Source organism: Ranitomeya variabilis, chromosome 2 (assembly GCF_051348905.1).
Source record: "Ranitomeya variabilis isolate aRanVar5 chromosome 2, aRanVar5.hap1, whole genome shotgun sequence".
NCBI classification, from domain to species: domain Eukaryota; kingdom Metazoa; phylum Chordata; class Amphibia; order Anura; family Dendrobatidae; genus Ranitomeya; species Ranitomeya variabilis.
In genome coordinates, this window is record NC_135233.1 from 471,881,427 (window position 1) to 471,895,850 (window position 14,424).

General features: G+C 45.4%; 1 protein-coding gene across 1 annotated transcript in view; it reads right to left on the bottom strand.

The window, feature by feature from the left end:
* Positions 1-5,314: 5,314 nt before the first annotated feature.
* The window catches only part of CDCA5 (cell division cycle associated 5), a 56,644-nt gene continuing 47,534 nt past the window's right edge, over positions 5,315-14,424 (bottom strand). The window contains exons 6-7 of the mRNA XM_077287740.1: positions 13,518-14,012; positions 5,315-7,448 (exon numbers count right to left, since the gene is read on the bottom strand). Coding sequence (XP_077143855.1) covers positions 7,368-7,448; positions 13,518-14,012 — 576 coding nt within the window. The 3' untranslated portion in view covers positions 5,315-7,367. The remainder of the gene's footprint in view (positions 7,449-13,517; positions 14,013-14,424) is intronic.

Here is a 14,424-nt window from a genome sequence, read left to right on the forward strand (position 1 = left end):
TGTTAGTTTGCTTACTGTAAGTGATATCTGTAATTTGTATGTAACCCCTTCTCATGTACAGCACCATGGACTCAATGGTGGTATATAAATAAATATGAGATTTCAGTTTTTCTATTTTAATAAATTTGCAAAAAATTTTACATTTGTTTTCTTTTTTTCAGTCAAGATGGTGTGCAGAGTGTTCATTAATGAGAAAAAAAAAAACTTTTTTTAATTTACCAAATGGCTGCAATGAAACAGTGAAAAATTTAATATGGTCTGAATACTTTCCATACCCACTGTATATACAGCAGTCTCAGTGTCTCCCATGAGAAGTATTGGTGTCTTCTATGTGATGTATACACAGCAGTTGCAGTGTCTCTTATGTGATGTATATAGCAGTTAGGTCAAGCCATACTGGTGAATACCTAATCAGAGCACCACATGAAGACGACACCCCCCCCCCCCCCCCCACAGGACCACCCCCAGAGCATGAGCATATCATTAACACAAAATTAAAAATAAAGATTAAACAACAACCACAAGACGGATTTCATCACCCAGATATAATTTTAATTAGTATAACGGCGCCGACCTGACACTGTCTGTAGGTTAGACCCCTTTCACACATCAGTTTTTTGGCTGTCAGTCACAATTTGTTGGCTCGACGGATCCGTTGCAGATTGTGAAAAACTGATGCGACGGATCTGTTTTTTCACCAGATCAGACTAGAGTGTGAGCATGCTCAGTTTAAAAAAAACGGAATCAGTCGTCAGATTCCGTCATTTGACGGATCTGGCACTATAGGCTTTCATTCGAGCAAACGACGTACGGCGACGGATCCGTCGCTATCCGTTTTTTCGACTGATCCGGTGAACAACGGATGAAACGTGAGGCCATGCATCGCTAATACAAGACTATGAGAGAAAAAAAAGGATCCGGCGGCATCAGTCGCCGGATCAGTTTTTGGTTTTTTTCAAAATTTGACGGATTGCGACTGACAACAAAAAACTGATGTGTGAAAGGGGCCTTACTGTGCACAATCCCTGCTGGCAGGTTCCCTTTAAGAAGGACCTGTGTGGAGCAGGAGGTGGGAATCAGAAACTACGGATAGCAAAGTATAAGCCATGTAACTCTGTTTCCTTCTGCAGGTGACTATAGAAAAATACGTCACAGAAATCTGCTATGAGGTTGTTTTTTCCCCACTTTTCTTTGTACATTTTTATTGCAGACTAGCTGTACTACCCGGCTTCGCCCGGGTTAATGACTGCTGTTAGCAAAATAGAATGTGTTAACAAAAATTTATTCTGCACACAAAAACCACAAAACAAATAGATAGAAATGTAATTATTAAAAGGCAAAAACTAAGCAAATAGAAGCATTTCACAACATATATTAGCTTTGTTATACTGAGAATGTCTTTGTTGCCTATATTAACCAATCAGAGCTCAGGTTAATTAACTGTAGCAAAATAGAAGCTGAGCTGTGATTGGTTGCTATTGGCAGCCTGATAAATCCCCAGCCAACAGGAAGCCCTCCCCCCTGGCAGTATATATTAGCTCACACATACACATAATAGACAGGTCATGTGACTGACAGCTGCCGTATTTCCTATATGGTACATTTGTTGCTCTTGTAGTTTGCTTATTAATCAGATTTTTATTTTTGAAGGACAATACCAGACTTGTGTGTGTTTTAGGGCGAGTTTTATGTGTCAAGTTGTGTGTGTTGAGTTGCGTGTGGCGACATGCATGTAGCGACTTTTGTGAGATGAGTTTTGTGTGGCGACATGCGTGTAGCAACATTTTGTGTGTTGAGTTGCATGTGACAGGTTAGTGTAGCAAGTTGTGTGCAGCAAGATTTGTGCATGGCGAGTTTTGCGCGTGGCGAGTTTTATGTGTGGTGCATTTTGAGTATGTGCAAGTTTTGTGTGAGGCAACTTTTGCATGTGGTGCAACTTTTGTACATGTGGCAATTTTTCTGTGTGTGCAAGTTTTGCATGAGGTGAGTTTTCCATGAGGTGAGTTTTGCACGTGTGGCGAGTTTTGCGTGAGCCTAGTTTTGCATATGGCGAGTTTTGCATGTAGCGAGTTTTGAGTGGTGACTTTTGTGTTTCGACTTTTATGTGGCGAGGTTGGTGTGTGTGTGTGGTGAAATGTGTGCTGAGGGTGGTATATGTGTTCAAGCACGTGGTAGTGTGTGGCGCATTTTGTGTTTGTGTTCATATCCCCGTGTGTGGTGAGTATCCCATGTCGGGGCCCCACCTTAGCAACTGTACGGTATATACTCTTTGTCGCCATCGCTCTCATTCTTTAAGTCCTCATTGTTCACATCTGGCAGCTGTCAATTTTCCTCCAACACTTTTCCCTTCACTTTTTCCCCATTATGTAGATAGGAGCAAAATTGTTTGGTGAATTGGAACGCGCGGGGTTAAAATTTCACCTCACAACATAGCCTATGACGCTCTCGGGGTCCAGACGTGTGACTGTGCAAAATTTTGTGGCTGTAGCTGCGACGGTACAGATGCCAATCCCGGACATACACACATACATACATACACACATTCAGCTTTATATATTAGATATACCTGTATGTAATCTCCTGTATATAGTATATACCTGTGTGTCATCTCACCTATATATAGTATATATCTGTGTGTCATCTCCTGTATATAGTATATACCTGTATGTCATCTCCTCCTATACATAGCATATACCTGTGTCATCTCCTCCTGTATATACTATATACCTGTAGGTAATCTGCTCCTGTATATAGTATATACCTGTGTGTCATCTCCTCCTGTATATAGTATATACCTGTATGTCATCTCCTCCTGTATGTAGTATGTACCTGTATGTCATCTCCTCCTCTATATAGTATATACCTGTGTGTCATCTCTCCTGTATATAGTATATATCTGTGTGTCATCTCCTCCTGTATATAGTATATACCTGTGTGTCATCTCCCCTGTAAATAGTATATACCTGTGTGTCATCTCCTGTATATAGTATATAGCTGTATGCCATCTCCTCCTGTATTAGCCCTCGTTCACACGTTATTTGGTCAGTATTTTTACCTCAGTATTTGTAAGCTAAAATGGCAGCCTGATAAATCCCCAGCCAACAGTAAGCCCACCCCCTGGCAGTATATATTAGCTCACACATACACATAATAGACTGGTCATGTGACTGACAGCTGCCGGATTCCTATATGGTACATTTGTTGCTCTTGTAGTTTGTCTGCTTATTAATCAGATTTTTATTTTTGAAGGATACCAGACTTGTGTGTGTTTTAGGGCGAGTTTCGTGTGTCAAGTTGTGTGTGTTGAGTTGCGTGTGGCGACATGCATGTAGGGACTTTTGTGAGATGAGTTTTGTGTGGCGACATGCGTGTAGCAACTTTTTGTGTGTCGAGTTGCATGTGACAGGTTAGTGTAGCAAGTTGTGTGCAGCAAGTTTTGCGCATGGCGAGTTTTGCGCGTGGCGAGTTTTATGTGTGGTGCCTTTTGAGTATGTGCAAGTTTTGTGTGAGGCAACTTTTGCATGTGTTGCAACTTTTGTGCATGTGGCAATTTTTCTGCGTGTGGCAATTTTTCTGCGTGTGCAAGTTTTGCGTGTGGCGAGTTTTGCACGTGTGGCGAGTTTTGCATGTGGAGAGTTTTGCGCGTGGCGAGTTTTGAGCGGCGACTTTTGTGTTTCTACTTTTATGTGGCGAGGTTGGTGTATGTGTGGTGAAATGTGCACTGAGGGTGGTATATGTGTTCGAGCACGTGGTAGTGTGTGGCGCATTTTGTGTGTGTGTTCATATCCCCGTGGTGGTGTGATTATCCCATGTTGGGGCCCCACCTTAGCAACTGTACAGTATATACTCTTTGGTGCCATCGCTGTCATTCTTTAAGTCCCCCTTGTTCACATCTGGCAGCTGTTAATTTGCCTCCAACACTTTTCCTTTCATTTTTTCCCCATTATGTAGATAGGGGCAAAATTGTTTGGTGACTTGGAAAGCGCGGGGTTAAAATTTCACCTCACAATATAGCTTTGACGCTCTCAGGGTCCAGACGTGTGACTGTGCAAAATTTTGTGCCTGTAGCTGCGACGCCTCCAACACTTTTCCTTTCACTTTTTCCCCATTATGTAGATAGGGGCAAAATTGTTTGGTGAATTGGAAAGCGCGGGGTTAAAATTTCACCTCACAACATAGCCTATGACGCTCTCGGGGTCCAGACGTGTGACTGTGCAAAATTTTGTGGCTGTAGCTGCTACGGTTCAGATGCCAATCCCGGACATACATACATACATACATACATACACACACACACACACATTCAGCTTTATATATTAGATTTAAATGCATTATAATTTCAGAAATGCTGGGAATCCGCACTTCAGAACACAACTGCATTTTTTTACACACTTTCAGGCACTCAAAAGTCTATAGAGAAAAAAAAAATGCAACAAAAACTCAGTTTTTGCCTTTACTTTTCTTGAGCTGTTAAAGTAAAATAATGCGGCAATTATGTTATGTGTGAACATGACCATATTCTGCCTGCCTCTTTGTATACTCTTCCTCAATTACTTTGCCAGCAACATCATAGATGTTTAGGCTACGCTGTAGCCTTAGGCTATGGTCACACTACGATTTTTTTTTCTGCAGCCAAAACCTGCTCGCTTGGCAGTAAAAATGCTGCGCTCAAAACGCCTGTTCTGCGGCATTTTTTGGCTGCACATTGCTGGTGTGCTGTGCATCCAGTACATGTTTAAGTTTACAGGGTTTTTGGGTTTTTTTCCTATCTTTTTTGTTGCTTTCTATGTAAAAAAAAAAAAAAAAAAAAAAAAAAAACACTGAACAAATGGACTTGTTGCAGAGTTCACAAATGCTCCAGTTCTCAAATACGATCAGCAAAAATAAAAACTTTCGTGTACATGAGATTTCTGAAAAACAAAGCTTTTTTTGCACTAAAAAAGCAGCATGTGAACACGGCCTTACACTTGTCAGCCACTAGCCTTTAGAATCAGGTAACTTTTTTCAATAATGTTCCTGTTCACTTGTTCTTCAACTACCATATTATTTCAGCAGCAGACTGCTCTTTTCAGAGAGAGATATAGATTTATATATATATTCGTATGTAAAATTAATCAGTGCTTGTCGGATAAACGAGCAGACAATTAATGGAGCATGGCTAGGTTTAATAAAGTAAAAACTATGATGTATGGTTGACACATTGGTTGAAATAATCATTGAGAAGACCGTGGTGAATTATTCGAGAATGCAAAATGTCCAAACAGGGAATACAGGTGGCGAGTTGTCCTTATGCAACCCCCTTAAGAACAACTACAAAAATAAAAAGGGTACAAAAGATCGAAAATCAATAAAACTAAGAATTTTGACAAATATAATTGCAGTCGTCAGCATTCTACATCTGTGTATTACAGCACTTTTATATGATTGTAGATGTGTAAAGTTTTATTAGAGGAGGATTTATTATGGTGACAGAAATCCTTAAAGGGGTTGGTAACTTCTAACTCAAATTTCTGCAGTTTCAATAACATCTAAACTTTTTAATTAACTTGTAAACTTTTGCCGCATATTAAAGGGAACCTGACAGCTGATCCATGCAGCCCGATCCACAGGCAGTAAGGATCAGACACTGGCTGGATGATTTCAACCAGGTGTATTTGACTCAGCGGCTGTGATGTGCTGCCGAGGAAGAGCCACGCTGGAGACTAGTCGGACAGGTGGGCCCTTTCCTGCTGCCACGTCTCCCCCTATACACAGGAAGAGACCTGTCACTCCAGTGGACCAGGTGGAGAAGCTGCGGGGGACTGAGCCATACAGGAGTCCCTGACGGCTCTTAAGGTGTTTTTCTCTGAAATACCGCAATGTTAAACATACCTTGGCTGAGATCATACAGCCAGTGCCCGACGCTCGCCATCTGCGGATCAGACAGTGCCCGACGCTTGCCGTCTGCGGATTAGACAGTGACCGACGCACGCCGTCTGCGGATCAGGCAGTGACCGACGCACGCCGTCTGCGTCTGTAGGTCCGGCAGCACGTATCCGTTGTCAGGTTCCCTGCTGTATTCTCTTCTGGAGATACATAATATTCCACTGCAAATAGCAAACGTTTCCAGCACATGCTAATCAAAGAAAGAAATGTATCCAGAATGCCTTTTTCTTGATATTAAATATATATATATTTCTTCTATTCTCTGATAACCCCTTTAAAGTTTAAGTCAAAGATTGGTGCTGCACATAATCTACTCAATCTCTGCCAAATCCCCTTATTTAACCAGACAGGATTGCCCCCCACCCTTATTTGTCAGTAAGTGCCACGCTTCCTTTATTTGCCTGCACATGCTGACATGGAGTAATGTATTATTTTCTTGCGATACATCTGGATTTTACCCTTAAACTGTAATATAGGCCACTCTGCCATTTACCTGACGTGTTTACCACTTTTCACTATGGTACATGTCGTACTTACAGATTATATAAAAGTTAGCTTTTTGCACATTTACTATTGAGTGAACATGCTGGGATAAGGTATTATCTGAGTATGCTCAGGTCCTAACAGAGTGTCTTTGGTGTGCTCTTACATTATGCTCAAGTCCCCGTGGCTGCATGTCTCGTGGCTGTTCGACAGCAGCAACACATTGGAATTGTCTAACAGCCACGAGACATGCAGCTACGGGGACTCAAACATAGTATTAGAGCACACCAAAGACACTCTGTTAGGACCTGAGCATGCTCAGATAACACCTTATCCCAGCACACTTGCTCATGACCAACATATACTTAAGTTTATTGGGTGTGGGGATATTCCTTGCCCCCCTCCATATGCTGATGTAACAGAAAGAAAGCCAAGTCAGCTCTGCTATGTCTCTAGGTGGAATCACCTGCCCTCACCCACGCCATGACTCCACACAGCGCCAGCATTAGATTACCAGTTACAAATTCAGTGAAGGGGTTCTCCAGTGACAATAAGGGATCGGTGGGGGTCTGTGGGCACCTTCATCTTCATCAGTCCGGAGCGGCACTCAAGTGCTCCATCAGGCGCTCCATTCGCACAGGAATAAAAATTGACCAATTCTGTCAAATGAGTGCCAGTCCTGGGGGTAGAACCCCACCAATCTATGCAGTTATCACATATCCTTTTGACAAGTGTTACGTTCTCTTCACTGGACAACTTCTAACATTTGTTTTCGTCGGAGTAGTTAGTATCTTATAAGCAATTTTGCCCAAAAATCAGAGCTGTAATGGAGAGCAGAAGACACAATCCGTCTCCAGTAAAAGAAGCAACGAATACATATATATATACACACACAAAAAGGGACTAGACGGTTCTGGAGGAAGTCTATGTACAGGCAGAGTCCAATCGGCACGGTTCTGTCACTCCACAAACAGGTCAAATTTCTCCGCTTCTTCAAACTGTGCATTTATGGATGCCGCCCACTCATCCAGGGCCGAAACCTGGAAAAAAGGGAGAAAGAAAAAAAAAAATGTAATTTTTACACGTACTCGTATTTCAGAGATAAGCAAATCGATTCTTGGGACCCCCGGGGGTCCAGCAGCAGAACCCTGTGAACGGCCGCCGGTTCCCACTGTGGATCTGATCTGCAGAATATGGAGGTTTGATGAGATGTCATCCACAATGCTGCTGCTTTTACCAACGGACAAGCAGAATGGAAGCGAATAGCGAGAGCCCAGTACTGAACTGGAAGGACTACAACTGCACAGATAGTGTTTAATAAATAATTATTACAAGAGTTTTAGTGGATTAGAAAAATGTTAAAAAACAAAAATAAATTCCCCCTCCACAGAGACTGAGCTGCAATACCAAACACTGCCTATAACCATGAGTGGCGCCAGTACTGGAGGAAATAAATAAATTAAAAAAAATTGCTTTTCTGGAATAGCCATAGCCGAAATTGGTGTACAACCCTTTTAAAGGGAACCTGTCACCTCCCCAGGCGTTTTTAACTAAAAGAGCCACCTTGCGCAGCACTAATATGCTGCATTCTGTCAAAGTGGCTCTTTTAGATGGGGTGCCTTCCAACACTGAAATATTCGTTTTTTTAATTAGCCCGCCATACCTGTAGTATGTCCTGGGGGCATGTAATCAGCCTGTGAATAGGTCATTATGGAGGGAAGGGAAGCTGTGACATCGCTTATTCTGAATGGGGGATTTTGTGTTTTTAGCTGGGTATAGAGGTGTTAACTGTTATTGTAATCCTGTCTGTGATGATAATAAGACTACTGAAAACTCATCTGTAAAGCACAGGAAGTGGCCAATATAAGGATTGCAAGATTTTTTTTGTATATCTATATATATATAAAAAAAAAAAAAAACTTCGCCAAAACTTTTAAAAGAAATCACTGAAACCTGACTTAACCAATAGGTCATTTTCTAATAATACATTACCTTTAACGCAAAAGACACGCAATAAAAACATTTCCCCCCCCCCAATCATACAGATGTGGTTATTTCCGTTTAGCCTTAGCTCTGTGCTGGAATGTACCAGATTCCCTGCATTGTGGGAATGGAGATCTCTCCTGCCGCTGTATGATGGCAACGAGAACAATGTATAATAGTGTGATGTACCGCAGGCGCAGGGTATTGACCCGAACACGGAGCAGCCAACAGCCCAGTCCAATAATGGATTGCTGTCCTCAACACTGCCCGGGCACAGAGAGCAGAGACTGATCAATACATCTAAATCTGTACACTGAAGGATTCGCTCTATATAATGCCACCCGTACATCCCCACCACGTACGGTGCAGGCACTCGTACATATCCTCCACGTACGGTACAGCCACTCATTCATTAACGTCCCCGGCGCTGTAAGTTTTTTTTCGGGCATGCGCAGTTTGCGCTGCCCTTCGACTCCCATCACACGATGGGAACTTACAGCGCAGGCGCCGGGGACGGTAATGAAGGAAGAGGAGGCGGCGCCCGGAGTATTGGAGTGATGGCTGAGAGGCGTTTGTGTCCGGTTCCCTTTAATATAAGGATTATACAGTCGGCCTGACATGGAGTCTAAAAGAAAGTACAGCAGTCTCATCAGGTCTAAGATGTACACAATAATGTATGCAGGTTACTGATCTGCTTTGACCATTAGTGTGGACTAAAACACATAGCACCATTGAATTACCTGCAGTCTTAGGCTACATTCCTAAGTCTGGATTCACACCTTTTTGCGGCATTTTTGACTATTTATTTATTTATTTTTTTAAAGAGTTACAAACAATGTGACGTGGGCTAAGCAAATGGCATCATACTGTGGGTGTGGACACTTTTTGTAGCTTGTACGTCTAAGCTTCTACATAGGAATTAAAGTTTTAAAAGGATGTTGCTGGGTGCCGCTCACTTCCGGGTGCATAAAAACAAAAACCTCAAAAAGTAGTAAAAAAAAAAAAAATGCTTGAAGCTTATGGAGAAAAATTAATAAAAAAAAATATACATCATCTGTTGTGGAGGCCTAATAGAGGTCTCTTTTTCATTTTGCACAGGTTATTTATGGATAAAAGGGGAAAAAAGGATTTTCCAGGGTTGGAAACCGGTCCTCAGGCTGTGTATATATGTGTACACAAGTGCAGCGCCCCAGAGTCCTGGTCGTTGCAGTACTGATGCTCCGCCGCTAAGGGGGGCTATGGTACGTCTGATGGCACTGAAGGAGTTCACCTGACCAGGTATCACAGACACCAATACACTTCACAGTCTGGTTTCCAGGGGGAGCTAAGGGTGCTATGTATTAGGCCACTCCTCACAATCTGGTAAAACTGGGGGTTAGATAGGAAGTTAGTGAGAAGCTGACTGGGTTGGAACCAGGCGACATCCTGTGGCAGAGGGTGTTGCAGGGGAAGATTCAGGGGGGTCCCTGTCAGGGGTGGGATCCTGACAGAGGCCTAGCGAACAGAAAGAATGTTACGGGACCGCGCCTGCACGTCATTGCGGCGGTACCCCAAGAAAGGACAAGAAGCGAGGTTTATTGTGCTGAGTGAGAAACGAGATCAACGCAACAAGGAGAAACACCAGTAGGAGTCGTGCTGTAAGACGAGGCAACATCCTACTGAGGCGCGTAGCCGGTGGCCGGAAACGCCGAGGAAGTATTGAGCTCCAGGCCTTACTTCAAACCTACGGCAGGACAGTCAGTTCTAGGCGGGCTGTCTCACCCAAAATCACCTAAGCAGACACAGGGGGCAACATCTGGAGAGGGGCGACTCTAGGGTCCCGGAAGACCTCCGAGCCTACCCGTCATACGGGTGCGTCCTAGCCATATCATCTGGGGGGGACGAAACAGAATATCATAATCGAGTTGTGAGGGAACTTCAGAAACAGACACAACAGTTGTGAGGACTATCCCGTAAGCACAGCAGGGAAGGACTACAACACACGCGCGCTAGAAGGTAGGCACAGATTTCCACCTGCAAAGGGAACTCTGGAGGTGCCATCGGACCGGCCGGACTCACGCAGCCCGGTTAACCGTATTCCGGACTGAGGATCCTGGAGTTTTCAGTAAAGAGACTGCAACCTGGTGTCCTTGTTATTTACTGCGACCGGCACCACACCACAACAGCATCACTTTCTCCACCTTCATTGGACGCCCCTCAGCAGGGTCACGGGCCGGGTCTAGCCACCGTGACAACCCCAGAACTGAGACAGAGAGGCCCGGTACCGGGTACCCCTCAGCCCTGCGGCAGTGGGGGTGCTCCAACTTGGCGTCACGAACAGGATCTACTTAAGCCTGCAGAATCAGGTCATGTGTGCCTTGGAACTGTGATTTATTATACTTGGCAATACACAGTCTTTGCAATAAGTCACAGTCCACTTGCCGCCAAAAGTTCCCGCCAAGAACCGCCGCCATTACAGCGCTAAGGAGAGCGCAGGAGGAGAAGAGGGGCGTGGAGTAGGCGTGGACCAGCTGAAGAGCGCTAAAGACAATGGCCGCCCAGTCTAAACATTTTTGCATCCTGAGGACGTGTCCGTCAGCAGCCGAGGTCCGCCTTCTCATCCTCTTTGGAGGGTGGAGACCATGGAGACGGGGCCGCCCACGAAAGAGACCGCGGGAAGACGACACTGGGGAGGAAGCAAAGATGGCGACGCCGGGAGCACGGCGTGGGGACGACCTGAACCAGCATGAGGCTGCACCACCCGGCACAGCCCCAGATGCGCCATCGTTGCAGGGACTGGCCCTTACGGAGCTACCGATGGGCAGATCCAACGGGCCACCGTCTGAGGAGTGTGTGGCCGCAGCCGAGGCCTGGCAGATAGCACGCCGCCGGGAGGCCGACGCTCGTGTGACCGCTCAGCTGGGCCAGCTTACGGAGGTCCGCCTAACTCCGGTGTCCCCTGCTTCCTCCATCCCGACCGCGGCAGAGTGCGAGCTGCAGGCACAGGGCCTGAGGATTCTGCCGGAGGCAGAACATCTGCGGCACCTGATGACGGCGTGGAGGAATAGACCCCAACCTGCGGTTCAGATCGACCTTACGGATGCTGAGGAGATTCCCCCGTCACACTGGGGTGTGGTGGTGTTCTTCAACTCCCGGGAAGGACGGGGAGATACAAGAAATTGGAGAGCCACTGCAGGTCTGTGTGGATCGGGAAGAGGTGGAACCCTGCGGGAGAAGGTACGGTCGCAACCTGGAGCCCGGAGACGCAGTGACTTACACCCGGTGGAGGAGGGAGGTTGGCTGGATAGCTCGGGGCGTCCAGCGGTGCGTCGCACTCCAGGCCGCTGCCGGAACGTCGGAGGACGAGTCTCCTGCAGGGAAGATGCCGGAACCTGCCCCCGCGGAACCCCAGGGAATCCAGGCCCACCGTGTAGCTACGGGTCATGCTCACCCACGAGTGAAGAGGGTGTCCCCCACACAGCCCCTATATACCGTATGAGCTCCCACATACCATATGTGCCCATACACAGATCACCAGTCATTAAGTTTTCCCAGTTTTTTGTGGCACAATTAGGGGGGGTCGGCTTATACTCGAGTATTAGAGAGAGACACAGAGACACAGAGAGAGACACAGAGAGAGACACAGAGAGAGACACAGAGAGAGACACAGAGAGAGACACACAGAGAGAGACACACAGAGAGAGACACACAGAGAGAGACACACAGAGAGAGACACACAGAGAGAGACACAGAGAGAGAGACACACAGAGAGAGAGACACAGAGAGAGAGACACACAGAGAGAGAGACACACAGAGAGAGAGACACACAGAGAGAGACACACAGAGAGAGAGACACACAGAGAGACACACAGAGAGAGAGACACACAGAGAGAGAGACACACAGAGAGAGAGACACACAGAGAGAGAGACACACAGAGAGAGAGACACACAGAGAGAGAGACACACAGAGAGAGAGACACACAGAGAGAGAGACACACAGAGAGAGAGACACACAGAGAGAGAGACACACAGAGAGAGAGAGACACAGAGAGAGAGAGACACAGAGAGAGAGAGACACACACAGAGAGAGACACACACAGAGAGAGACACACACAGAGAGAGAGACACACAGAGAGAGAGACACACAGAGAGAGAGACACACAGAGAGAGAGACACACAGAGAGAGAGACACACAGAGAGAGAGACACACAGAGAGAGAGACACACAGAGAGAGACAGAGAGACAGAGAGAGACAGAGAGAGACAGAGACAGAGAGAGACAGAGAGAGAGAGAGAGAGACAGAGAGAGACAGAGAGAGATAGAGAGAGATAGAGAGAGATAGATAGAGATAGATAGAGATAGATAGAGATAGATAGATAGAGATAGATAGATAGATAGATATATATATTTTTTTTACAAAAAAAAAAAGCTTTGCTCACCTTCTCTGGGTCCATATGGGGCTCCACATTTCTGCCGGAGTTGACAGCACGAGCTGCTTAGAGCCACTGATTGTTAACTGCAGTACGGCAGCCAGACTTCAAGAGAAGCACGGAAGACTTTGTTCTGGACCAGGGGAGGATGAGTAAAGTATATATTTTTTTTTAAATAAACTGCAGCCAGGTAAGAGGGAGTTCTCCAAAACCTGAAAGCCACTTTAAATACGGTATGTGTCTAAGCTGCCTAAAATCCCAGCAGATTTCTTGCATTGTAAGACCCAGTTTGACTGGGGGTCTCCTGACCTGAGCTAACTGCAGCACAAATGCCTACACCACTCTTGCCTTACCCAGCTTTAATGACCCCAACTAAACCGTTGACGTTAATGCATTAACCCCTCGGCCTCCTCAGACCACTGAAAAAGTTACTATGAATTCCCCCCCCCTCCTTTTTTGTTGTCCAGGCCTCATATAATAAAGGTTCATATTCTAGTCCAAAAAAATAAGGTAGGGGTTTAAAGCAGCAAAAAATAATAAAAAAAACTTGTTAGGAACAGTTTGGGCAGGTAACACCAGGCGCCAGATTCCCTTTTATACCGCTCTGTTGATATTCATGGAAAGACCAAGTGGTTTCCTGTAGATCAGGTCTAACATTGGATCCCACCCCTCCCAGAAAAAAAATAAAATAAATCAATCCACGTTTGCCACTCGTACCTCAATCTGTGGAACTTTGCGCTTCCTCCTCTTCGGCTTGGCGAGAGCCACCCCTGGGATATTCAGATCCGGCTCATCTGCAGATTGCCGCATGGAGGCTCCCATTGAGCTCTCATTAAATGTCTGTTTCGATCTCTCACCAGCTTTCTTGATCTCCACATCATCTTCTGTGCTCAGTTTATCAAATCCGAAAAGTGACTTCCGCCCCGGTTTTGATGCCAAGTTTGGGGTGGAGGTGTCAGATGAATCCGAGTGTTTGGTGGGACTGTACAGAAACGAGCTGCCGCTCAAAGACATGTCCAACCTGCTGTAGGAGCGCCGGACCCTTTGAGACATCACCTCCCGCCGGTCGTCAGCGGTGGGCGACTGGGGGACGTTCAGAAGAATAGGAGACAGGACGTCTATTTTGGAGGCTGTGGATTGGTCAGAGACACTTTTAGTAATATTTTGGGACTTGTCAAGTACTGTATTCTCCTTCCCAGTGTGTGGAGAAACCTGTAAGGGAATGACAAGTTGTAAGAAAATAAAAAAGTGACCGCATGAGCGGAGAGACCAAAATGGACCACGATTACAGAAAGCACATCTAGTCATTAGTTTAGATCCCAGGGATCGAGCTGATGGATCCATCACAGATGGGCAGATTTGGTTTGGTAGAAGCGAGAAACATTGGTCCATGCAAAGGGACGCATTAAAAAATGAACCTGTCAGCGAAAAAAAAAAAAAAAAAAAAAAAACCCCAAAATTAAAACTGAATATACCTGCAGACATAGTGGCAATCTGCAGCTAAATAGAAATTTGAACATTTCCAGCTGACTACATCATGGGTGGGCAATTAATTTCTCTGAGGGGGCTACATGAGAGACCGTTACAGATGTGTGGTGTATCGGGGGTCAAACCAATAGATTGA